Genomic DNA, 26351 nt, shown 5'->3' with positions numbered 1-26351 from the left:
GTTGACACGAAAGATCTCACCAAACCTAAACAAAAGGCAACGCTTTCGCATGTTATGACGCAAGAGGAAGAATCTAAGGAGACAACAATTGAAAGTTCGAAGGAATTGAAAATTGAAAACGAGCCTATTAAATTAAATGACAAAACAAAATCAACCGAGGATGAAAATGATGACAACAAAGATTTGACTAGAACTCAACCAATGTCGACGGTGTCACATGTTTTGCCACAGGAAGATGGCCACGGACTTGATAATTCCAACGACTTCAAAGCTGGCATTGAGCCCATGTCGTTAGAAGATGCAATCAAGACATCCTCGTCTGCAAAAGATGACATAAGGGATTTGACAAAAGGTGAGCCGTTGACAGTTGTATCGCGGGTGTCGCCGAATAACAATGAGTTGACGCAACCAGAGGTGTCCCAAGATTTAGTTCATGAAAATATACCGGTACAACTGAGAGAGAAACTGGAGCAAGAAGTAATTCCAGTACGCGATGAAAGGCCAGATGACGCTGAACAAGATCTAAATAAAGTTGTCCCAATGGAAACTGACCAATCCGAGGAAGTTTTGGAGGTTTTACCGAAAAGAGAAAAGAAGATAAAACCAGCTGACAAAACGATGGAAAATGATTTATCCGATTTAACCAAGCTTGATCCTGAATCATTAATTCTGAGTAAAATAAGACCTGTCGACGCCGATGGCAAACCGGAGGAGGTTAAGGATCTGCAGGTTGAGAAAGAATCTCATAAGATTCCCAGTAAGGAAGCCATAAAAACTGAAAAATTCACTTCTCTAGCTGAAGTAACGCCCCAGCGTGTTACGGAGACTGACAAATGCGTTGAGGATCAAAAGTTAGATGAGCTACCACAAACTCCGGAAAAAACGAAAGCAAAGGATGAGACTACGGAAAGGCCTAGGGGTCTCAAAATTCCATTGACCGATTATCCGATTCAACAAGTCGATGATGACGAAAGAAGCATGAGTGATACCTCCGATGGAAACGAAGAACCGAATGTCATTGACAGCATTGAAAAGTTTCAGCCAATAATAACACCGGTCGATCCAAATGAACCAACGTCCAAGCTGGAAAGCTTCCAACCAATCCTGAAGGGTAGCCAGACTGCTTTGGAACCTCACGAGGAACCTGTATTGAAGAACCTAAATTCCGAGGAGCCACAAACGTCGGCAAAAGTGATTGACGATGACGATAAACTTACCAAAAAAGACATGGCTTCAGCAGAGGTTGCAAAGTCAGCAGTTATTCCGCAGTCCATTGACGATGACTCAAACTTGAAAGAAAAAGAGGATCCGAGCCTGATGTCAGCGGGAGTTGGATTTGCAGGGATCACAGAAGTCCCAAAGCCCAAAGTGGCGGACTCTTCTATGGATGAGCAGCGAGTGGATGCTTCTCCCGACGGTATGGCATGAACTTTTGTGCTGTCATACTTGTACCTTTTTCCATTTTATTGCCCTATATAAGTCTTGATTATTTTTTTTCAAGAGTCAACAACACAAATTTGATTTTCTGCGGATTGACTTTTGATTTCTTTTTATGTTCAGTTAATTTCCTTTTTTAAAAGGTAGGGGAACTCCACTATCGAACAGCAAGATTATAAAGGTCTCAAATTACGTGATCGACGTCTAGTTGAGAAAGTGGGTTTTTATTTACAGTATTCCCCGCGAAAAAAAAATACCATAAGATCCAGTGTTCTCAAATTGGGTTATTTTATCTTAATATTATCAAAAAAATCAATCATAAATTATTTTTTGATATTCAAACAGCTTTAATTCCTTATATTTTTGATTCTCTGAAATTCAAAGTTTGAAGTTTTTCCATTTCCTTGCACAGTTTTTGGGACATCTTAAAAGTTTCAGTTCGAAGTTTTTATCACAACAATATTGTTTTCGGTTCCTCGGGATTTTACCCAAATTTTCTCGACTAGATGCAGCTCGATAATTGTTCTCGAATTTGTATTAAACGCGGCCGATTGTGTTTTGGGTGTTTTTTTCCCGCAAATAGAACATCTTACCAGACACTATTTTGAAATTTTGTCAGTTTTGATTTTTTCTGTTTTTTTATTTTGGGCTTATTTAGTGGCTCTTCTTTTTCTCTACTGTCTGCTAGTTTGCAACGTTTTTTGTATGTGGTATCACAAGTGGCGCGAAGCAACTGTTCATTTTATCAAAAAAAGTGTCAATCATAAAGTCTTCTCGAATTTCAAAGAGCTTCTAGGCTATATATTTTAAAAGTGTTAAAAGGGTAAAAAACAAGTCAGTGTTTTCTGTTAACTTGTGAGCATTGGTTCTTTTCCAACTTTCTGTTGGCTATGTTTGATTTGTCCAGGCAGTTGAAAGGGGTAGATATTCTCATGATTAAGAGTACCAATGACGGAAATTTTCAACCTATCAGAATCGTTAGGCGTTGGTAAGCGGTAAATTATTTTTGCGCAAAACGGAAGTCAATATAGCAGAAATTGAGTTGTAGCAACACAATAAAGTTTTGCTGTACAATCCGTGCAGATATGAATTTTTCGATTTGCTTTACTACTTTTCTTAAATTGGTGTCCTTGAAGTATTTTTTCTTCGATCTGGTAAATTGATTTGCTAAAAGCAAATGGACACTCTCCATTTATGGAAGGTCAATTGGCGGGGAAAATGTGATTGTCAATAAGGTTCGAAAATGGATTGAAATATAAAGATTTCCCAGAGGATTAAAAAAATTACATATTGACCCAGTTTTCTCTAATTGAGTTAGGTTTATGAAAAAAGTTCAAATCATGAAAGATTATTGAATTTCAAATTGATGATTGTTGAAATTCAGAAAACAAATATTTTAAATTTTGAGTTTCATTGAAAGTTTTGATGTTTTTTTTTTCTTCGAAATTCGGAAATTGCCAAGGGCGCGGCAGGTTTAACTTCTAAATACATATGCTTTGGTTTTTTTTTTAAGTTTTTTTTTCGATTTTAGTGCTCCTTGTTGCCAATTGTTGCTTGTGCTTGGGAAGTGCAGCTACATTACTGTGCAAACCTTGAAATGCTTGTTCGGCTGGATAGAATCCAAGTCAATGTGTTATTGTTTCGACCATTGAAAATGGGGAGGAACCTTGTATTCGGGTGTGTTTTAGTTTCTTTTTCTTTTGTTTTCCACGCAAAATCAGCTACCACAAATATTCATCGGACAGGGTTGAGTGATATATCATATTAAAGCCTTTTCAGTCGTGATTCGAACCACATTAAAAAATTTCTCTTTCGGAAAAAGCCCGAAGCATATGTAAAGATAGGAATTTTGAAAAACGGTACCAGAGGAAATCGCCTTTGGTTGACTCCAGATGGTTTTGGTTGCGATGATGTACAATCGAACTGCTGTTTTTTTGTTCCGATTATTTGATGAATCTGAAATAATTGATTTTTGGTTTATTTTCGAGTTAATTAGTGAGGTATTTCGTAATTGCATTAGCTTATTAAAGCTTAATTTAAGCCGCGAAAACTTAGTTTTACTCAAGTAAAGGTAGTAGTTTTTGGAGTTTTAAATCGCAATTTTCGGAATCAAAAATTTTTTCAAAATTTATTATTTTCGTTTTTCTAGTCATTTTTCTTCAAAAACGGTTTCCCAATTGACCTATTTTTCTATGACTCTCAAATATGCCTAAGTTCTATTTTTTGGTCAGAATTTTTTCACAACATGCAGAAAAAAAACGACAACAATTTGAAATTTTTTTTTTTTTAAGACTGGTCGGAACATTCTGTGCTACTTGCACAGTAACCGGCTATCCTTGTTTGGGTTTTTGAAATGTATTTTTTAGGTGGAAAGCGATAATTTGTGGATAAATCTTTCGTTGGTTTGTATTCAATCTTGAGATAAATTATCCGTGTTTCGTTGTTTCAGAGAAACAACCAGATGCAGATCAAGGTAAGCTTATCTCGCGTGAGTTCTTAATTGTAAAAGTTTTTTCAGTATTTTTGACTTGAATGTGACTTGCCGTCACTCAAATACTAGGCGTAGAGTCTATGATGCTAAATTTTCAAAGTCCATTCCCGGCTGTCATCTTTCAGTATATATCATCATAACTGCTTCTATGTTCAATAATTGTTTCAAACGAACATCAAATTAATCGTTTTTATCCCATTTAACCCTTTGCATGCTAGGTGTGGGATGTGATAACCGTTTCCATAAACGCATGTTTAGATTGTGATCAACTAAGCCCACAATCCTCTGTAGTATCGGTTGCGGGTTCTGCTTTTCATCCTGTCCTCCCATCCTTCCCACTTCATTTCCAAATCCAACATCCAAATGAGTTCACATCTCAAATCACCCACCCAACGACTGAAACCGACGAAAAACCCCCATTTGGGAAAGCGGAAGACTCAAGCGTAGAACATAACTCAGGGGAATCAGAAGAGAAACCGTTCGTGGAAATTTCACCGGTCGAAACAGTCGAGGTGTTCAAACCCTGTGAACCCGATTTGCCGTCACCAGTTGAGGAAATCGAAGATTTGGGCGCAGTTCCGATAAGTCATGAACCCGACCATGAAGACAAGTATTACATCGACGTGCACTATGAAGGTCAAATTGATGACCTTGTGGATGAGAAAGTTGATCTTGAAAATCCAACTTGGATCCAAAGCTGGGATCCCAATATGGAAGTGAGCTTGAATGAAAATCCAGATGAAATAACAGCCCTTGAACCTGAAATGAATGAAGGGGATGTGAATCAATTTTCACTCAAACTTCTTTCAGTGGAGGAACATTTGTTAATGCCTGACGAGACTTCGTGCGTTGTGCATTGCGAAGAAAGCGATCTGAAAAAGGACCATGAAAGAGATAATCTTTCAATTGCAGAAAAAGTTAAACCTTCCATGCTTTCCGAAGGGGTCGCTTTTGCTGCTTCGAATCAGTGTGAAGACGCAGCGGATGAAACCATCACTGAGCATTTCACAAACATTGAGCACAATTTTGTCGATTTGACCAATGATGCATCTATTGAAGAAGAACAGTTTGAAAAGATACCTAGCTCTAATGAAAATGAAGATGAAGTAATGTTCAACGATAATTCAGCTGAAAGTTTTGATGTAGCAGAAATCAATTCAATTGCCGTTCAAGTTGACCCAGTAAATGGTGGATCAGATAACAAAGAAAAAGTTAACGAGATTGAACATATTGAAAAGTGTGGAGATATTGCGAGAATCGCTACGTCAGAAAAAGAAGCAGTAGAATTGCCAGATCTTACAGTTGAAATGACTCATACTAATAATGTATTTGATGAGCTAGAAAGTGAACTCACTAAAAAAGTATCGGCTGAGATGTCTATTGAAGCTGATGTATTAGAAGTTGATGACAATGAAGAAACAGAAAACTTTGAAAATCTTAATACCGATCAGCCTGTAGTTGAAACCAGACCTTTGAAGGAGGCAAATTTTCCAGAACAAACCGATCTTCTGAATGATCCGCAAACTCAAACAATTCAAGAGAACTTCGAAAAAGAACAAAATTTTGGCAATGAAGATCTGGTCAAAGACTTAGATGTCAATTTTGTCAAACAACACACAGAAACCTTCAAGAATGTCACTGAAGATATCGAAAATGTAAAATCTGCCGAAGAAAGTTTCGCTGAGATTTCAGAAGCTAAAAATGAAGGTAGAAGCAGGAAAGCGGAGAAATTATTTTACGAAATCCAGGTCCGTTCTACTACCGGCTCGGATTCGTCTGAAATTCTCTCCGAATTCGAGGAAATTGGAACTGAATTCCCAGAAACCGATCTTATCATGAATGAACTTGAAGAGCCGGAGTTTTCACTCCAAACAAATAGAACAGAAAAGATAGAAAATGTTGTTGAACCTGGAGACAGTAAGAAACTGGAACCATTGGATGATGTTTCGTCTCCTGGGGAATCGTTATCTGAAAGCTCACTAAAACCAGTCAACGCTAAAGCCATCTCAACTGTGAACGAACTAGATCCAACTGTAGAGACGAAAGAACCCGAAAATATGCAAACGGTTGAAAGTGTGAAATTTGAAGAGTCTGAAGTGGAATTCATCCCTCACGAGATGACTAAAGCAAAGAAAACGCAAACCGAACTAAAGGTTAACATTGTGAACGAAAATGATTATCAAGTAGAAGCGGCCGTTAATGAAATTCAACCCGAGAAACTCGCTGAAACTTTCACATACCTAGAAAAATCGGCTGATTTGGATAAATTAGGGGATATTGAAGATCGAAGCAATGTTCCCAGCAAGGTGCATGAGGTTGATGCAATTATTTCGGAGGAAAAAGTTTCAGTTTTTCTTTCAAACAAGGACGAAAAAGCAGAAGACGAAATTGAAAAATTGAAACTAGATAAAGCGAATGTTCACGAAGTTGATACCAAGTATTGCGAGCAACCCTTCGTCGAAGAAGATGTTTTGTCGGCTAACAAAATAAAAACGGAAGCGCCTCTTTTTGACCTGACAGATGACCAAAACTTAGGGGAAAAGGAACTTGGAAGTGAATTGGATATCAAAATTGACGCGACGGTAGAAAATGACGATGTCAAGTTCCTGCACGTTACCTTGCCACGTAAAGAAGAGCCAATATTTGACAATGACACTGATGAAAGTTTTGCCGATGAAACAAATGTTGGCTGGATAATAACAGAAGGTATGTCTGATAGTTTTGAGAATGTGAAACTTACAGTCGACTCGCAGAATGAAGAATTTAACTCAGAGATGGAGCCAGACAAAATGCAATCCGAAATAACAGTCAGCACACTGAAAGAGGAAGATAATCAAATGGAAGCTCTTTCTGAAATCGAACCAGAGACACCTGATAAAACAGTTTTAGCTGATGAAACACTGCATGGCTTAAATAAATTAGACGAGAGTGAGGATCGAACCCATGTTCCCAGCAACGTACATCAGATTGAAGAAACTGTTTCAGATGAAAATATTTTAGTTCTTCCATTAATTACGGACGAACAAGCAGATGACGAAACTGAGAAATCCATACTAGATAAAGCGAACATTCACGAAGTTGATACCAAGTATTGCGAGCAACCCTTCGTCGAAGAAGATGTTTTGTCGGCTAACAAAATAAAAACGGGAGCGCCTCTTTTTGACCTGACAGATGACCAAAACTTAGGGGAAAAGGAACTTGGAAGTGAATTGGATATCAAAATTGATGCGACGGTAGAAAATGACGATGTCAAGTTCCTGCACGTTACCTTCCCACGTAAAGAAGAGCCAATATTTGACAATGACACTGGTGAAAGATTTGACCAAGAAACAAATATCGACTGGACAATGACTGAGGGGAAGTCAGATAGTTTTGAGGATGTTCAACTAACTTTCGACTCACAGAATGCAGAGTTTCTGGAGATTCACCAGCAGATGGAAGGTTTGACTTTGAAAATTAACAATTTTGACATTAGTAGCCTTCTAACCTATGAAGTAATCAACAAGCACGGAATATTCACCCTAAACTTGATATATGCATGTTATGCCTCTAGATTTTTTTTACGCATGAAATGAATAAAGTAACAATATCTTTCAAATGTCGCAAAGTGGCTTTTACCCCAACTGGGGCGACAAAAGGTAAAACAAGCCCTTATCCAATCATGAAAAATTTTATAGTTGCTATTCGGGTGCAACACTTTTCAGGCAAGAGTTGTCGGTTACAATAGCTCGACAGATTGTAAATCAGTTTTGGCTTTCATTGGCCAACTGTATATAGTTTTATTTATTCCAATGAAGAAATTTTCATTTTTCGGAATATTTTTTTCAAACTTTAGGATGTTATAATTTATGAACTGATAAGAAAAGGTTAATCGAGACAGTACGAAATAGAATGTTGTGAACATATTGATCTCTTGGTCGAGTGAAGTCGAGATAAATGAACTGATAGATCTATTATCGGATAATTCGGCCGGTTTTTTTTTGCAAAAGGCATGTTTGAGGATATTTTGTTTTGGCTTTTATAAAGTATACATTAGGCAATTTTTTCTAGGCGTTAGCAATCTGTTTCAAGGTGCTCGGTAATTGAGGTCCATAAAATACTCGGGAATTTATGAATTATATTTGCGAGATCAAGTGTTACGAAATTTTGTATGTTCTAAACTCAACAAGGAGAGTCCGTTGCGGTGCGAGTAGCACAAAATGATCCGAGAACAATTTTTACTCATCTGTAAGAAATTGAATTTGCTTTATCATTGAACCTTAACGGCTTCCAGGCTCCTTCTCACTTGATCTATAGTGCGGGGTTCGAGTCTCGGTCGGACATTGTTTTAGATGAATTTGTTTTCCGTGAGAATTTGAATTGTCGAGTTTTTATTCGGTTGCTTATGTTTTTTCTGATTAACTGCCACCTCATGGATGTTTAATGAGCTGTAAACAGTTTTCATTGTAATTGCAAGTGTTCTTAATTTACGCCTATTATTTAACTTTGCTGCCCTGACTTTGTATATTTTCCTTTTTTTTTCATTTACAAGCTTCAATCGACACAACTGGTTTGGGCTTATGTTGTATCAGCTTAGTCAACTGATTTTGTGTCGTTTGAAAATCAAAAATTTAATTCAGGTAATTTGTGGTGTAAAAGTTTTAATATCTTCTTAGTTTTTATGACAAAAATTTCATATGGCATATTTTTTGTTTTCGGCTGGATGTTCGTGTACCCATGTATTGTCGACTTAGTGTCCGTTCGGTAAATACTAAGTGCTTATTTAATGCTGCTAGTGGTGGTTCTCGAATGATTTTCTGAAATTTTTTCCAAATTTTTTTTTTCATTTGCGATTTAGTAATTACGAAAGTAATGGAAACCTCTGCTTCGCCTCTGATTGAACCTTGAAGTTGATTGAGAAGTACCAAAAATTGATCGAAATAGTTTTGAAGTCTCAATGAAACGAACGTAGTGAAGTTAAGTTTTTTTCTTCGTTTTTTTTATAGGCGAAAGCGGAAATGGCGCGAAAAATAAACTAACTACTTCTGAATTTGAAAACGGATTTTCATGTTGTTTTTAAGTATTGTCAGCGATAAAAAATTGAAACTTCGAACCAGTGCTCTCAGCTTGGGTTACTTTTATCAGTATTAATCGAAAATTGTTCTGTTTTTTTTTGTGAAATTCGAATGTTGATGTTTTCAAAAACAAAAACACAAAGTAAGTCAGTAATTTTTATGGTTGCAGACATCACACTCGAACTGCATTTTGCGTCGAACAACTAAAGCTTGTCTTACAGCTGGCAAAGCTTGTCTTACGTCCAATGAATTTTTTCTATCAAAGTCCTACACTTCTGTTCAGATTTTTTAAAGCTTCGATCAGAAATTGCTTTCAAATTGGAACTTAAACTTTTTTATTGTAGCAACTTGTTCATCACAAAAACTGAATTATTTGTGACTTGATTTAAAGTATATTTATTTGCGTATTTGGCGAAGAGGCAGAGTCTGCAGAGATTGAGGGTTAAAATCTGGCCAGGTGTTTTTTTGCTAGTTGAGTTTTTTTAGTTTGAATGAATAATTTATGGCCTATTGTGTATCTTCTTATTTTTCGTCGGCTTTGTCACCACCAGACGGGATTTTCTGATAATTTAAGTAATTGCGTGCTGAAGAACGAACTGATTTTTTTATTGAATTTTTTTATCGTGATGATTTATTGAGTTTTGATTTGGTTTATCGCGGTCTTTCGTTTTATTTTGAAATTTTGTTCATTTACTTTTGAAAAGGTGTGTATTTCCACTATCGAGCAGCAAAAGTGCCAAGGTCAGGGAAAACCTTGTTAACTTAAGTTAAGAAAATGGACTTGATTTTTCATTTTCTGAAGTTTCAGCTGAATGAAAAATTAAACTATTGATTCAGTTGTCTCTGAACGGCATAAATTTAGAAAAATACGGATAATAAACAATTATGAAACTCAACCTAAAATGTTTTTTTTTCTTCAAAAGTTTAAAATAGTTCAAAATTTTTTAATATATTTTTTCGGTAATTGAGTTTGTCACCGTTTTTTTCCTCATCTGTTGGCTATGTTTTCCCGTATATTTCAAATCCATTTTTTTTTGCTTTTTAATTTTCAATTAGTTTTTTATTGCTTTTCAGTCACAAGAAATCAATGAATGAAGCCTTGTGTTAGTTTTTCATTCTTGTAATAATCTAATCGTTTGAAATTATGACTGTATCTGATTGCATCATTTCCCTTAAAACTTTATCTAACTCAGTTTTCATAAGTTGGTTTCACGAGCAGTTGGCTTTTTGCTGCAGAGAAATTTAGCATCGGAATTTTTCTACAAGTTTTGATTTTATTGGTGGCTAGTGTTGGAAAACAGCCGATATAGCGCTACTGGTAGAGAATTTTCACTGTCATCTGGCGGTCTTAGAACCGATCCCATTTGGGGGCAAGATTTTTTATAAATTTTCTGTAAAAAATTTAACTGGCTGTTTTTTTTGCTGCCAATTTGTAAATGCTTGACTCTCCTTCATTACCCTTGCGAAAGCAAGGGTCTTGCAAATGGGTACCAGACTCCCCCTCCCCCGTAATCAAATTTGTCCACAGGACTCATTCAACCTGTTGTACCCTGGTTTCATAATGAATTCAAAATTTGTAGTGTATCTTGCACGCTTAGCCTGGTGGTAATGGATACGCCTGGGACGGCAAAGGCGCTGGATTCGAATGTGACCAGGACCAGTTTTTTTTAAACCTTCCGGTTCAGTTAAATTTCGGCCTATTATTTGTCTGCTTATGTTTTTTTCGGCTTAGTTGACCCATCTAAGAATAGTTTATTTTAGCTGTAACCATTTTAACTGCAGTTGTTTTTAGCATTTTAAAAATCCGGCGGAATTGAGATTTGCTTTTCACATTGGTTGTAACTTAACCAGCTCGATTTGTTAAACTTTCATCTTGTTTTCATTTTTTTTCGTCTTTTTTATGGCTCAATAAATTTCGGCACAATTAATATCGACTTATTGCGTCGTTACGTCCGAGAAAAGTTATTATGCTCGTGTGTGTGTGTGTGTGCTCTGACGGGTAAAGGGACTTGACATTTTTTTTGTAAGTTCAGAATTTTTTTGATTTTCTTTTCGGCATGAAGGGCTTCTGCTCAGGTTTGTTCGGCTTTTTTTACCGCTTGGTAATTGTTAATTCAAATACAATCAGCCATCTGCCGTAGAGATAAAACAACTGCTTGAGATGGCAAAGATTTTGTCTGTTCATTTTTTTCGGCTTAGATCCCGTAGCTCGATGGTTCAGCTTTAATCCAAGTTGCTGTAAACCCCATATTTGAGACAAAAAAACCCCGGTCGATTCTAGTTAAGACTTGTTTTTCTTGTAAATAGAAATTTTTGTCTGTTTGCTTATTTTTGTCTGCTTTGTTCCGCAGAAAGGACTTTTTTTTTGAAAATATGGCCTCTCTATAGCATTCCCAAGGCTCTTGGTAGAGTTTCTAATGGCGCAGGCAATTTCCGGATATTTTTGGGCTTTTGCTGCAATTTTGATTGACAAAAACGATGTTATGAATTTTTTTCCGTTTGATTTTCATAACATTCGTATTTGAATCGCAAGTGGTGTGAAGCTCAGCTTCGCCTCTGTGTATATCTTTGTATCGCCTCTGCGTACAATTTCTATTTCGGACAAAAACTTCGCATATGTAAAGATAGCAATTTAAAAAAAACGGTACCAGAGGTCGACTTTGGTTGGCTCCAGAGGGTTTTAATTGCGACGATGTACAATCGAATAGCTGTTTTTTGTTCCTATTATTTGAAAATAGGGAGGAACTTTGGATTCGTTTTTTTTTGTTTTCCACGAAAAACCAGGTACCCCAAATAATTATCGGATGGATCGAGTGATATATCATTTTGAAGCCCTTATAGTCTTGATTCGAACGACCTTGAAAGTTGTTAAAAATTTTTCTCATGGAAAAAAAACTAGTTTGAAATTTTTGATTTATGGTCTAATTGCAAGCCAATAAGGTGAGCGTGCAGGATTAAAATAGCTTATTTATGCTTAATTTAAGCCGTGAAAACTTAGTTTTAGTTGACTAAAGTTAGTTTTTGGAGTTTTCAGCGCCAATTTGGGAATCAAAACTTGAAAATTCAAAAAAAATTTGCTATTTTCTTTTTAAGCTTTAAACGATTTTTTTTTAGCTTTTATAGTCAATTTTCTACAAAAATTGTTTACCAGCTGGCCTACTTCGCTATGATTGTCGCCTAAGTTTTAATTTTGTTATTTCAGATTTTTTATTACACAACGCAGAAAAAAAACTTTGGTCGGATCATTCTGTGCTACTTGCGCAGTAACCGGCTGTCCTTGTTTTTTACTTGCGTATGTTTTTGCTCTCTTTGATTTCACTTCAGGGTATTTTTTTACCCAAGCGGGTATGCTAGGGTAGTTTTTGGGTAAAAAGCGGGTATGCAAGGGTCATTCTACTTCTTGTTTCCAAACGAATCGCACATTCAAATGCAAAGTTAATAAAAATAATAGTTTTTGAGGGTGAGTTGTATCTGTTTAAGATTTCGATGCCCCGAGTTTCTAATGAAGTAAGATTTTCGATCTGGTAATGTGTGAAATTCATTAATTTTATGCACAATCTCTTAATGATCAAAATACTTTTACACGGTCAAATAATCGTTTCAACTTGAAATAAACTAAGGGGTCTGAACAATTGGCAGCTAGTCTCGAGTTATATTTTAGAGCACTTTTTTCAAGTTGATTTTCATTCTATTTTTCTGTATTTTTTGTACATTTTACCTTTTTTGCCGCTTTTCTGCTTTTGCGGAGTGCAGCTTAGTCACTGTTTTGGACATCATATTAAGTGTAAATGTATGAAGTGAAGACACTAATTAAAACGATTTGGTTTTTTGCTCCATTTTAAAAGAGAAATTCTTCCATGTTTTTGCGCTTAAGTTTGACTTGATTTCTTTTCAATTCAACTTGGATCAAATTTAAATCATATTTTTCTGCTAAATGGAAGGCAAATACGCTATTTAATCGCGAAATTGCAAATGACTCAAAAAACTTGATTTTCTTGTAGTTTCAAAGGTGGATTTATTTCTTAGACTACCCATTTGAATCCAAAATTTCGTTTTGATCCAATTTTCTTTGACGGGCTTGTATCATGAAAAAAGTGTCAGTCATGGAAACTTTTTGAAGAGCCTATTTTTTTAATTGGAAGTTGCATCAAGAATAATTAGGCATTTTTTAAGAATAAAAGAACGAAGTGTTTTTCACTTAGATAGGTCTCAATGATTTTTTATTTGTTTTTGTTTCAAGAAAAAGTAAAATTTTTGATCAAATTTAATTTAAAAACTCAAATTTGACTTTTCGTGACTTATGATTTCTTTAAGTTCGCTTTATTTCACTAGTTCGCTAGTTTCAAAAATGGGGTTAATTTTTCTGAAATTCCAGTGCAATAAAAAATCTGGTGATCTGGTTTTCTCTAAGTGCCAATCATATACAGTCTTCGAAATTCAAAGACATGGTATATATTTTTCGAAAGTTGAAAGATGAACACAAATGCTCAATCAATTTTTTCACCGCGCTATTCGCCTCGCTCTTTAATAACGAGTTGTTTCCGTTTTTTCTAGGCGCATAATTTGCTGCCTGATAATAAGAAATGATGTGATAATTGTAGAAAAGAAGAGTGACCCTTGAACGGGATGATCGAGTTCGAATCGTAAATCGTGTCCGGTTGTTGGCTATATTTTTGTGGATTCGAATTTTTTTTCACGTGTTTTTTCTTACATTTTTCCTTTTTGCCGTTTTTAGGATTCTTTCTGCGCTTTTCTCAATTGCGTTTGCGAAGTTCAGCTTCGCTTTGTGTAAAATGTTAAATGCGAGAAGGTGGTCAGAAAACTCAGAAGATGTGTTAGGTGTCAGCACTGGATGCTTTTGAGTCTGATAATGTATGTGGTGAGAACAGTGTACCACTAGCCCATTAGACGATTGCTCTCTGTTAATTTTTCAATCGCAATTTTTTTCAGCTGAATTACATCATGTTTTCAAAGATCGAGCATTCTTTGACTAATATTCATAATGCTTCAGGGGTTGAAGAGCTAAGTTGCGGTGGTTCGGCCAAAGCGAAACAGATTCCTGGAAAAGAAAGTCAAGAAATACTAGATAAAGCTTCTAATGAATCAACAGTTGCCCAAACGTTTCCCGCAACAGAAAAAACAGCAGATGAAACTTGCGAGCAAAATATACCGAATGAAGGCGTTTCTTCAATTGCATCAATTTCGATTGAAACTCGAAAAGAAGAAAATGAAAGCTTCAAAGTCTTGAATACAGCAGTTGAAACTGATCCCGTGAAGGGCGACCATTCAGCCGAACCAAACTTAACAGAAATTGGTGAAGTATCTGGCCTAGTTCTGGAGTCCAGAAAAGTTGAAAGGGATACGAGTCTGGAACAAGCTGTGACAGTAGCAAACAAACATGTACGCGGATTTTGTGTCGAAAGAAATTTATCATCGGGTGATATTGAAGACATGGAAATTGAAAACGAAAAAACTGCAGAGATCGAAACAGTCCCAGATGAAACTCCACTGAAATCAAGGGGTCTAAGTGGAGCCAAAATTAGCTTAAATGAAGTTATTCTTGAGCCTGTATCTGATGAAGCAATCGAAAAGGTGGACGAGCAACCGCTTACAAATGAACAGCTAGATGAAAGAAAGAAGAATTTTTTGTCGGCAGAGAAAATCCCTCAATCTGGTTTTGAAAACGACGAACTTAAAGATGACATGCATCCAGAAATGGAAACCGCAGAAGGTGAAATGCCTAAGTCGAGATTCCTCAGTGGATCTAAAAACAAAATAGTTTCTGAGCGTGATCAAGATATAGCGCAAGATGATCTTCTTGGTGTCAAATCAGAAAAACTAGAAGACGCTGAAAAGCTAAAAAGAGGCTTGAGTGCGGTTGAAATCAATCAAGTTGCTGATGTCGATGATACGAAAGTACCCGATGATTTTGAAATAGCTACAGTTGGCGATGTTTCTGAGACTCGTAAACTGAGAGGTTTGAGTTCCGTAGAGATACTAACTGGACGTGCTTCCGACGACGAGGAAATCCGGGACTCGGAACCGGATTTTGAAGAGGAGCCGAAGCCTGGAATGCCCTCGCGATTCTTGACATCTCAAGTTTTCCATCCCACAGTTTTCCCAGACGAAGAAACTGAGTTGTTGTCCTCAGACCCTCGTCAAGGTTACAAACGGGTCGTAGAAATGCGACCTCTCAAAGATGCCACAATACAGAATATTCACGAGATCAACAAAAAGTTTTACCACTTGTCTGTCAAACGCATAAAAGAGCAAGGCGAAATTGTCGTTGAATATCGACGTTATGGACTCGACGCAGTGGAAGTCCATGAAGTGAAGCCTGGAGCCGATTACTTTCTGGAAAACCCGCAGCAGTTCATTGAAGTGTCAAGGGAAGACGTGAAAGGTGAAGAAAGTTCGCAATTGACACGATACTACAAACACGATGACCCTGAACTGGTCAGATTCCTGAGCCAGAGTGGTCTCTCGAACCCTTCCGACCTCTCTAGGGTTTCAAAAGAAGTGGAATACTTGACGAAAGAGCCAACGAAATTCGAAGTCTCGGGGTTTTTAAAAGGATGTCTTGAGTACTATCTTAATGAAAATTCAGAATATGATGTTTTTGTCAAGTTTTCAACTGTTGACAGTAAAAACGAAGAAGCGATTGAAATGCGTCGCTATCGGTCAACTAAAGCCGAGTTCAGACTCCTAGAACCCTCCGAGACCGTACCGTCGTTAGATTTTGTTCGATTTGAAACTGATTTCTATGAAACTTCTCTGGTGTTTGTCCTTAAGAGCGGCAAAACTGTACACGTAAAACGATGGAGTAACTTCAACGATGAACTGTTAAATAAACTAGTTCAATTAGACTTCTCAATGCAGAAGGATGATCTAATTCTCGGAAAAACGGTGAGCAAATCAAAGAAAGTAGAGGTCTTCAATGACTTTCTGATGAATTTCATGCCTCATGAAATTGAATACGAACCTTGTCAAGTCGAGGTTGAAATCACGAAAGTTATTGGCGTTAAAGTCACTGAGACTATGCAGAGCGAAAATGAATTGCAGAAAACAGAAGTGGAAATTTTCAAACTGGCTGAAGATGACAATTTACAGGTGTCCCGACATACGTTTTTCACACCTTCGCCGACAATTTTGACACTGAGTCAAAAGAACTTAATTCACAAACAAAGAGGGGAGTCTAAAGTATTGGGATCCATTTTAGAGCTCAAGAAGCAATTAGTTGATGGAAGTGGAAGATCTATTACAAATACGACCAGAATAATAAACCCTGACGAAACTATTTTTAACTCCGAGGACGTACGGCCTCTGACGTCATTTTTGCCCGAGTCTTCAATATTTGACAAGCTATCAATGGCTGCCGACTTGGACCCGGCTCCGAAATTCTTGCATACTTGTCAAATAGACGAATGTCCGTCTGTCGAATTCCAGGATCCCGAAATGGTTCTGAAGTTCTCGGAAAAGAACCGATTCTCATTTGAAGAAAATTTCGATTCCTCGGGAAAAGGAGAAAGAACAATCGTGAGTCAGTCAGAAAACCGAAATGAAAGCTTCGCGCTCTGTCGAAACTACAACTGCAAAATTCAGAAAGTTCTGATCAATCGGACGACTGCAAACTATGACGAAAAAATAGTTGAATTCTCGTTTGTAACCAAAGACAGAAATGATGTCTCTAAGCGAAATACTTACTGGATTCCAATTGATAGCAAAGATTTGCCCGAGTTTTTCCGAAACAAAGTCCCACTCAAAAAATCATCGGTAGGCTGTTTTTTCAATTTGCCGACCGGCGATGAAATGTCTCCTTTGAGCAAGCTAATGAACATAAAATCAGCGCCCACTGCGACTGAGTTAATTCATCATTTGTCAGCTATTGACATTGAGCGGTTTGAAAAACTGGACCAAAATGAACTGGCGCCTAGTTTAAACGAGTTCACGGCCTGTGTTCAAATTAGACATCTAGGATCCATATCAATTTATGAAACGTTCGATGGAAAGTCGAGGTACTTAGTTGTCCACAGGGAATGTCTTGAGAATGAAGAGAAGTTTTTAATGACATCATACTACAAAACAAAAGCACCACTAGTGAGAAAATTAACAAAGTCGAATTCCATACAGAGACTTTTAGGAGGCCTTGCAAGTCCTGAGAGGAAGAAAAAAGAAGACGACGCTCCAAAGGCGTCCAAAATGTTCCTGGCTTTACAGGCGGAAGAGGAACCATTGGCTAGACCTAAGAAACTTGATTTGACTCAAAGTGCGTTCCCTCCTAGAGTGCAATCAGTTGAAATTACTTCCAAGAAAACGGAAAACAATGAAAAATCTGTCAAATTTGATGAGAAGATTGAAAATAAAGAGATTGTTGAAGCATGCGATACGCCAACTATTGGCATCACCGTGAAACAAATGAAAACTCCAGAGCCTGAATCAAAGTTTGTTCTCTTGGAGAAAACTGTCGTGGATGAAAATAGCGGTAAGCCTCAAGTCCAACGCAAAAAATACTCAGTTGACGATTCAAGATTGCTAAGCGAGATCCAACAAGACCCGAATGCGATCGTTGTTCCATATGACGAAAAAGCCGAGCAAAATCGAAAGATCAAAAGCGAATCTGGAATTAATAGACTGGACAAGCGTAAACTCTCGTCCAATTTGAACATCAGTGTCGAAACTGACGATGGAATACGATTCTGTTACAAGTTCATTGATGGAAAAGTTGTCAGTCAGGAACATCTGGATCAGGGTCCAAAACCAAAAGCACCCGTTGAGTCCTCCGAATCACTATTGGGAGGCGAGTTTGTCCTACCTGCAACGCAGAAAATGGCATCAAAGAAACGTTCGAAGAACAAAAAACCAATGCAGAAAATAAAACGGAAGGTTCTACGAGTTGTATCACCTGAAAGCGGTAGTCGCATGACACTTGAAGAAGCCTTAAAAACAAATGTAATCGACTCGGAAATGTACCAGAGCCTGAAAGACCGAAGCACGAGTAACATTCCGCAAACATCTAAACCATCAAGTGTCATATTTGACCCTGCGACTCAAGGTCACATGACCATTGAAGATGCACAAACAGCTGGAATCCAAATTCCGGAAGCATTTTTGCATGTTCAACCGCAAGTACTTGAAGCGACATCATTAATGGAACGAACAGCTAGCATGAAGAGTCTGAATAATTCAAGAACGGCCTTGATCGAAGAGGTTCAGACTCAGTCCCAGGAGAGTGTGAAACAGTCGATGCCAATAGTGTTTGCTCATCCCAGAAAGAGTTTGCTGGCAAATCTGGTCAAGAAAGTGACCTTGATTGACCCGATTACTGGCGAAAAGATCTCGCTTGATGAAGGGAGAAGACGAGGTCTCCTGGATGAAGAGATCTTCAGTGAAATGAAACAACGTGAACGAATCGATACAGGTGTCCCGATCACCCAAGAAGAATATAATCAGATGAAAGAAAACGACGGAAAACTGACCATTTCAAGATCTTCTGAAACTCTATATTTTCCGGAAACATCCCAAATAATGGAAAAATCACAGTTCATTCTGGATTTGAACCCACAAGTTGAAATTTCAAGAGCAATTTTCATCGAAGGTTCACCCGAGAATCAAGTCGCTCTTGGAGACGGAAAAGTTTCCGCTGAAGAGGCTTACAGACGTGGACTTATTGATCATTCAGCTTACTGTGATTTGAAAGAGATTGATGATTCCGTTGAATTAGTTACTATCCAAACCACGCAAACTGTTCCTGTAAGGACACCAATGGAAGAAACTAATTTGACACCTGATCGCGAAAGGTTCAAATTCCCATCTGCACCAATCATCAATATTGAAGACTCAGAAGCGCCGCTCGTGTACAACTCGGCAAATAATTCAGTTGTGAGTCCAGGTGAAGCTTTGAAGATAGGATTGATTGATACACCGACCTACAACAAATTGATGTTCGAAGTTACAACACTTTTGGAACCAGAGCCAATTGATTCAGATTCGATCGTTGCCAGGGAGCAGTTCAAACTCCTGGTCAAAGTTGTGTTACCGGGATCCAAGGATCTTCTAAGTCCAGACGACGCATTTGAACGGGGTTTGATAAACTCAGAGGTGCTGCAAATCATCCAAAATACTCCAGATAAACTCCTGGACGAGCTGGCCGAGGATTCTCGATTGTGGAGTTTGCTTCACTTTTCAGTTGTTGACAAAGACAACTCAATGCAGATAGCAATGGATGATGCTTTGGCACTGAACATGATAAACCCAGAATTATACCAAGTGATTCACGAACGGGCCAATATCGCCGAGAACTGGGAAGACGATGACTTGGACGAAGAAGAAGAGGACCAGGAATCTGAAACCCGAATGGTTCCAAAAGGTATAATATTGATCACGGATCCCGAAACTGGAGAGCAAAGGGGTCTAGACGAAGCATTTGACAGTGGACTGATTGATGAAACCAGGTACCTAGAGTTGAAAACGGAAGAAACAATGGGAATAGACGAATTGAAGGTATCTCAAATACAGGGTGACATCTACATCAGTCATTCGGAGACAAGTGAAACATTTTCGCCTGAGGAAGCATTTTCGCGAGGACTGATTTCTCTCGAGGTCTTCCAGCGATTAAGATCCGATGTTACGAAAAATGAAGGTATCCCAGTCGTTCAAAGACGACCGTTGCCGACTAAGATAGTGATCACCGCCAAATCAACAGGCAAAAGTTACACTTTAGACGAAGCTCTTGAAAATAAACTGATCGACAAGGAGACATATGATAGAGTAATTAACAAAGCATTCAGTCAAAATACTACAGTTGGAGCAGATTTGCCTTCAGTTACAATTCAAGATCCAGTTAGTAGTCAGCTGTGCACTTTAGCCGAAGCTTACCGAAAGCGAATTATTTCACACTCACAGTATAAGGTACTCAAGAACAAAGAAGCCCATCCAGTAGATTTTGGACCCGAGAAAGTTGTTTTTATCCCTGGGCGAGTTTCAGTTGTCGACCCAACTACCAACGATGAGTATTCGCTTGAGGAAGCGTTAGGCTTGGGATACTTTGACATGGAGAGTTATATTGAGCTGCGCAACGCTTCGACCGGTAAAAGTGACCTTATGACGCTAGCAACAACTGGAGGTCTAAATATATCACAGGACCTATTAGCCGAAATTGATACAAAACGACTATCTAGACAGTTTTCAGCAATTTCCTTAACTCAAATTTTGCAACCAAAGTTGGTACATGCGCAAATAGAAAATTTTGAGCTTCCAATGATTTACAACGTGGAGTCGAAAACTTTCTATGCAAAAAACGAAATTTCGAAACTGGCAGACGTAAAGCAACTTCCTGAAATTTATGTGTACCCTGTGAACGATTCAGATATCGAGATTTCAGTCGAAGATGCGAAAAATAGAAAGTTGATCACAAAAGAAGAGTTCTCACAAATTGAGCTTCTTCAGATTTCCGAAGTGAACAAATTCGGCTCCATGTTATTCGCCAACCTGAAAATTGAAAAGAGTGCAACTGAGTTCATTTCAATTGACGAAGCGGTTGAGTCGAAGTTTATAACCGACCAGCAGAAACTCGAAATTAAGTCCAAGTTCAATTCTTGTATCTGTGCTTATCGAGTGTTCGCCTTGTTCCAGCAGTCAGCCAAAATGAGCGTCTTTAATCCAAAATCAGAGGTAATTTCAGAAGCTAAAGTAAATCCGAGCAACTTTGGACAATTTCCGCCAATTTCAGTCGTGACCAAAGGATCGGCAGACGTGATTAGCCTCGGAAATGCGATTTCTGAAAATATAATTGACAGAGAAGCTATTGAAAAGTATCTAAGTACTCTCTATTTTGACAGCGACTATGCATCATTTTTGCTTATTTACGTACCAGATGAAAAAATGTTGTTCCCTGCTCACCAAGCCGCGTTGCGCGAGCATTTGACCGTGAAAGGATTCTATGAAATTGCCCAAACTGAAAACAGAATCAAGACATTCATCAAGAAAAAGGAAAGAAACTCAGAAACTATGGTTTCAGCGCCAGAAGCGCTTGTCAACGGACTAGTAACGGAAGAAACGTATGACCGATTAGTGCAAAAATTACCCGATGAAACGAGTCTGGGATCACTGCTAGTTTATGATCCCTATACCAAGAACGTACACTCACTCGAAGAAGCTTATACACTCGGGACAATAACATTTGACCACGTCAAGTCAGTGTTGCTAAACAGCACTACACATCCCAGATATGTTTCGAAATTGTCAATAGTAGATCGCAACCAAAACGCAATGATATCGCCTGAGTTGGCGTTAGAATCGAAAATAATCACAAGTGAGGAGTTCGAATCAATGTTCCTGAACTTCACTCGAGGATTTGAAAAAGTCTTGTCCTCCAAGATCAAAATTTTGAATCCCAAAACTGCTGAAATTTTCACCATAGAAGACGCAATGAACCTGGGCTATACGACTTACGAGAAGTATTGCGACCTGTCGCAGATTGCAGTCGAGGTACCGCAAGGTGTCCCGTCTCTCCTGGTTGTTACTGATAAATCCGAACTCTTGTCACCAGTCGTCGGATTTCTTGAGGGTTCCATAACTAAAGACATCTACAAGAATCTCTACCATGAGCATGTTGACTTCTTGCATCCTTTGAAGCCTAGTAGAATCTCGGTATTGGATCCCGAAGATGGAGTCGTGAGAACTCTGGAAGAAACTTTCTCAATGGGTCTCGTGGAACCGGAGTCCTACTCGGATATGCTGGCGAAGCTAGTCGAGAACTCATCGGGATGTCCATCATTAATGGTCAGGAACCCAGAAGATAGCCAGTTGATGACATTGCAAGAAGCGGTCGAGGAAGAAGTGATCGATCCTACTGTCATTGACCAGATTAAAACCGAAGACGTCTTCAAATACAAAGACGCAAATACATATGTAATAGTTCAGAACACTGGTGAGGCTAAACTATTGAAAGACGCTATTGCAGAAAACATCCTTTCACTTTCCGAGGCTTTGCCAATGCTTGACGCTGAAACGTCAGCTGACGAACCATTAGTGTGGGAAAGCAAGAAAAGAAACCTACTGAGCTTCGACGAAGCGGTGCAGAAGGGTTTGGTTCCTGAATCTGGATTCACGCATCCAAGTAGCCGAAGTCTGCTAACGGCTTCTCAAGCCGAAGCAAAAATTTTGGTCTACTCTAAAGACACTGATTCAGTTGTCCCACTGAAAACTGCAAAAGAGCAAAACATAATTAGCGCAAACGTATATGAACAGATAACTAAAGACGTTCAATCGAACCCTCAAAGACTGACCACTGTGATGATTCTGGATAATAAAGGAAAGGACTGTTTCAACATTTTTGAAGCCGTCAGAAGGCATCTTTTGCATCCCGAGAAGGCAAAAGAATTGGCATCGAAACATAAAAATGCAATGCAATTGATGAAAGCTCCCGAGTTAACAGTTTACTCGAACGAATTCAACCGTGAAATGACACTGGAAGAAGCGATTGATCAGAGCTGCATCAAAATTGAAAATGCCGCGGTGACCTTGGAAAAAATTGAAACTGAACCTGAATCCTTGACTAAATGTTTGATCGTTGACGAAAAGTTAGGGTGTTTGACGACGCCCCAGGAAGCACTGGCTGCTGGAACCATTGACATTGCACAACTTAAAGAGATCCAGGAAGCAGTTCCTTCTACTAAGGCGCCCCTGAAAGAAACAGGAATTTTAATTTACGTCTCCGAGACGCAACAAATAATGTCTCTCTTTGAAGCTTTAACATCAGGAGCTGTGACTAATGAGACTTACGAAGAGCTGGTTGCCAAAATGAAAACTGAACCTGAATTGATAACCAAGTTGATGATTCTCGATAGCCACAGTGGATATGTAATGACGCCTATAGCAGCTGTGGATTCAGAGATTTTGGACGTCGAACTTTTTGACGAGTTTGTTGAACTGCAAACCGAACTCCTGATGCCAATGAAGTCCACCGGAATTTCCGTATTGCACATTGGAACCGAAATAGTTGTTCCGATTGAAAAGTCAATTCTAAACGGAATGTTATCACCTGAAACCTACAATGAAACACTGAACAAATTCAAAGCCGGCAATGAATTCATGTGTAAACTTATGATGTTCAACCCGCTGGCAGATCAAGTTTTGACTTTGGACGATGCTTACAAGAAACAGATCGTGGATGCAGAAAGGTACAATACCATTGCCTCTTTGTTCCCAGAAGCGTTCGAGTCGGTTAGAGCGACCGGACTGAATGTTTTCATTGTTCCTTCGAAGAGATTTTCGACGGTCGAAGAAGCTTTGCGTCACAGAATAATTCCACACACTGTGTACCAGCAACTGCTGAACAAGTTAGCTGAAGAACCACATAGATTGAGCAAAACGATGCTTTACTCAACTCTGACTGAACAGATTACATCATTTGACGAAGCATTACGTAACGGAGTTTTGACAGCGGAAGATTACAAACAGTTTTACGACATGCATCCAAAAGAAACAGATCATCTTTCATTTTCTTTCCTTATTCTGGACTCGGATAGTGGAAAGATTATGTCTTGCGATGACGCAATCCGAGATAATTTTACAAATGACGATAAATTGAACATGGTTACAGCACAAGCAAACGAGAACCCTTATTCAGTGACTAAAGTCATGGTGGTAGATCCGAAATCGGGAGATCTTTACACACCGTCTGAAGCCGTGAGCAACCGATGTTTGAGTCCGACGCTCTTCCAAGAACTGCGCGACTTGCATCCTAACGCATTCGAGGGAACCATCCCAACAGGAATAACGGTGCTCTTAGACTCCGAGGGATCCGAAGTGATGATGTTGGAAAACGCAGTAATGGCGGGAAGACTAAGCACCGGAGTTTACGAGACCATTACTCAGTCTTTAAATGAAGATCCAAGTCAAATTACAAAAGTTATGGTTCTGAACCCAACCACCGGATGTCTGATGTCCCTTAGAGCAGCTTTTGACGAAGATGTGATTTCGAATGATGTTTACAATAACTTCGTGGGCTCGAATTGTGAATGTCTAGAATCGATTCGACCTTGTGAGATTTCGGTTTTGGACAACTTCAGCGGAGAAATTATTCCAATCGAGGTCGCAGTTCACAGAGGGCATATCAGTTCCCAGAAATACAAAGAAGTTCTGGTTGAATTGCAAGAGTTTCCTGAAGCATGGAAGAAGTTAGTCCTAATTGACGATTATGGAGAACTCGTTTCACCGGAAGATGCATTGGAGTTCGGTTACATAAACGAAGAGTTTTACTTTCAGCTGAGAGAATCTTTCCCAGATGGATTTAAGCCTGCTAAACACAATGAACTGAAAATAATAAATCTACAAACAGAGCAAACAATGTCACTCACTGAAGCTTTGAAAAATGGTGACGTAACACCACTGATGTACGACAATCTAATGCACGCGCTGCAAAGTAGTCCAGAAAAACTGACGAAAGCAATGACAATTCACCCTCGAATGCCAAATCTAATGACTGCACAAGATGCTGTTCAAAAAGGATTCCTGACCAGTTCCAAGTTTGATGAGTTGAAATCAAAGTACCCAGGAATTGCCAAGCCAGTATTCATTCCTACCCTTAAAGTGTACGACGTCCAAACTGACACGCAGTACTTTTTGAAAGATCTGATAAAACAAGACAAGCTCTCAGAAGAAGCTGTCGGCGCAGTTTTTGAGACAATGGTCAGAAAACCAGAGGAGATAACCAAAAACCTTCTTTATATTGATGCTCAAAACCAATTGATTTCGCTAGCCGAAGCAACAAGTCGAAATTTAATCGATGAAGAAAAATGTGCCGAGTTGACTAAGAACATACCCGAATCCCTTGAACCTTGGTCGCTCCCATCTGAAATCAGGACATTAGATCCAAGTTGCAACCAGTTGATACCTCTGGAGATGGTGACGACTAGAGGACTCCTTAATGTCGAAGAATATGCTAAAACAACAAAGCAGCTGGCGACAGAACCTGAACTGGTCGGGAAGCTAGTCGTGTTCAATAAGGATAAGCGAGACGCAAAGACTCTCGAATTGGCAATCCGAGAAGGTGAAGTTGATCAAAGAACTCTTTCAAAACTAAAAGCAGACAAATCAAACGTAAAATTAAACAGACAGCCAACTGGATTATGTCTTTACAATCCCGATAACTTGACCGTTACACCAGCTGAAACGTCGCTGAATGCCGGAGAAATTAGCCAAGAAGTATACGACCAACTTTATGAAACGTTCCAAAAGAGCTCTGCAAAGATCCCTGGACTGCTGATTCTGAAATCTGGAAACATTTTAACGCCATCCGAGGCATTGAGTAAAAATCTAATTCAACCATCGCAAGTACGAGCGTTGCAGCAAGAATATCCAGAAGCATTTTCCCCGCAAATTGCGTCCGGAATCACTATTCTGGAACCCAGCAGCAACAAAGCAATGCCTCTAGAGTGTGCTTTGAACCTGGGATTGATAACTCCTGAAGAGTATGTCAACGTTGCAAGCAAAGTAAATGAAGATCCTAAATCGTATTCAACGCGTTATGTTTTCTTGGATTTCGAAAGCAAGAAGGTTGAAAAACCACACGTGGCCATAATTTGTTCAACCTTCGACCCTGAAACGTACATGAAATCAATTGAAGACTCAAAAGACAAACGAAGCGAAGAAATTGAGCAGATTGAAAATATGTCGATGGCGTCAAATTCAACTGCTGATTTGAGCGACATCCAAGAAACAGTAGTTTATGATCCAAGTACTAAACTGTTTATAACACCGACCACCGCAGCTTCTAAAGGACTGATTGAGGATCCAAGCACCTTGGAAGGACCGGCTCAGAGCCAGACATTTGGAGTAGCTGGCGTAATCGATCAGAAGACTAAATCTATAGTTCGACCTAGTGAAGCTGTGAAACGAGGACTGATTACGTCAGAAATGTGTGAGCAACTGTTCTCGAGTTCTGAAAGCTTGGCGAGTTCGGTTGGGTCAAGCACGAAGCCGAAAGTAGAAGATAAACCGAAAAGGAAAGGGCCGAGTAAGGTTACAATTGCAAAGCCATTGGTAAAGAAACCAGAAAAAGGCGGAACGGCAGCGAAGGCTCCGTCGACGCAGGTTAACATCCCGAAAATACAGCAGAAGAAATCGTCTCAGCAATCAGTGGGAACAGCTGGCAGAAAACCAGCGGTTTCTGGTCAAAAAACGACGAAAGCTGAAAGTCCAACTTCGTCGAAACCGGTCACAAAGACGAAAGAGAGTGTCGTTACAACCAGTAAGAAAGCGGCTTCAAGAACAGAGCCTACAAAAGTGAAAGGTTTGGAAGATTTCAATTTCAATTTCACTCAAGTTGTTAGCTGGATTTCATCTGAGATGTTATTTTTAGAGATGCT

At 38.8% G+C, this 26351-nt stretch overlaps 2 protein-coding genes across 15 annotated transcripts in view; both read left to right on the top strand.

The window, feature by feature from the left end:
• Window positions 1-5985: 5985 nt before the first annotated feature.
• LOC134846674 (uncharacterized) lies at window positions 5986-17756 on the top strand. The gene is made up of 3 exons (XM_063864059.1): window positions 5986-7369; window positions 13994-17623; window positions 17716-17756. The coding sequence occupies exons 1-3, from the start codon at window positions 5986-5988 to the stop codon at window positions 17754-17756; spliced, it is 5055 nt and encodes a 1684-aa protein (XP_063720129.1).
• Window positions 17672-26351, top strand: part of LOC134845504 (microtubule-actin cross-linking factor 1-like) — a 52482-nt gene continuing 43802 nt past the window's right edge. For all 14 annotated transcript variants that reach the window (XM_063862421.1, XM_063862416.1, XM_063862414.1 and 11 more), the window contains exon 1: window positions 17672-26275. In XM_063862421.1, the coding sequence (XP_063718491.1) occupies window positions 17809-26275 (8467 nt within the window). In that variant the 5' untranslated portion in view covers window positions 17672-17808. The remainder of the gene's footprint in view (window positions 26276-26351) is intronic.

Source organism: Symsagittifera roscoffensis, chromosome 5 (assembly GCF_963678635.1).
Source record: "Symsagittifera roscoffensis chromosome 5, txSymRosc1.1, whole genome shotgun sequence".
NCBI lineage: Eukaryota > Metazoa > Xenacoelomorpha > Acoela > Convolutidae > Symsagittifera > Symsagittifera roscoffensis.
The sequence above is the reverse complement of the archived record's forward strand: the minus strand, read 5'-3'. Positions and strand labels throughout refer to the sequence as shown.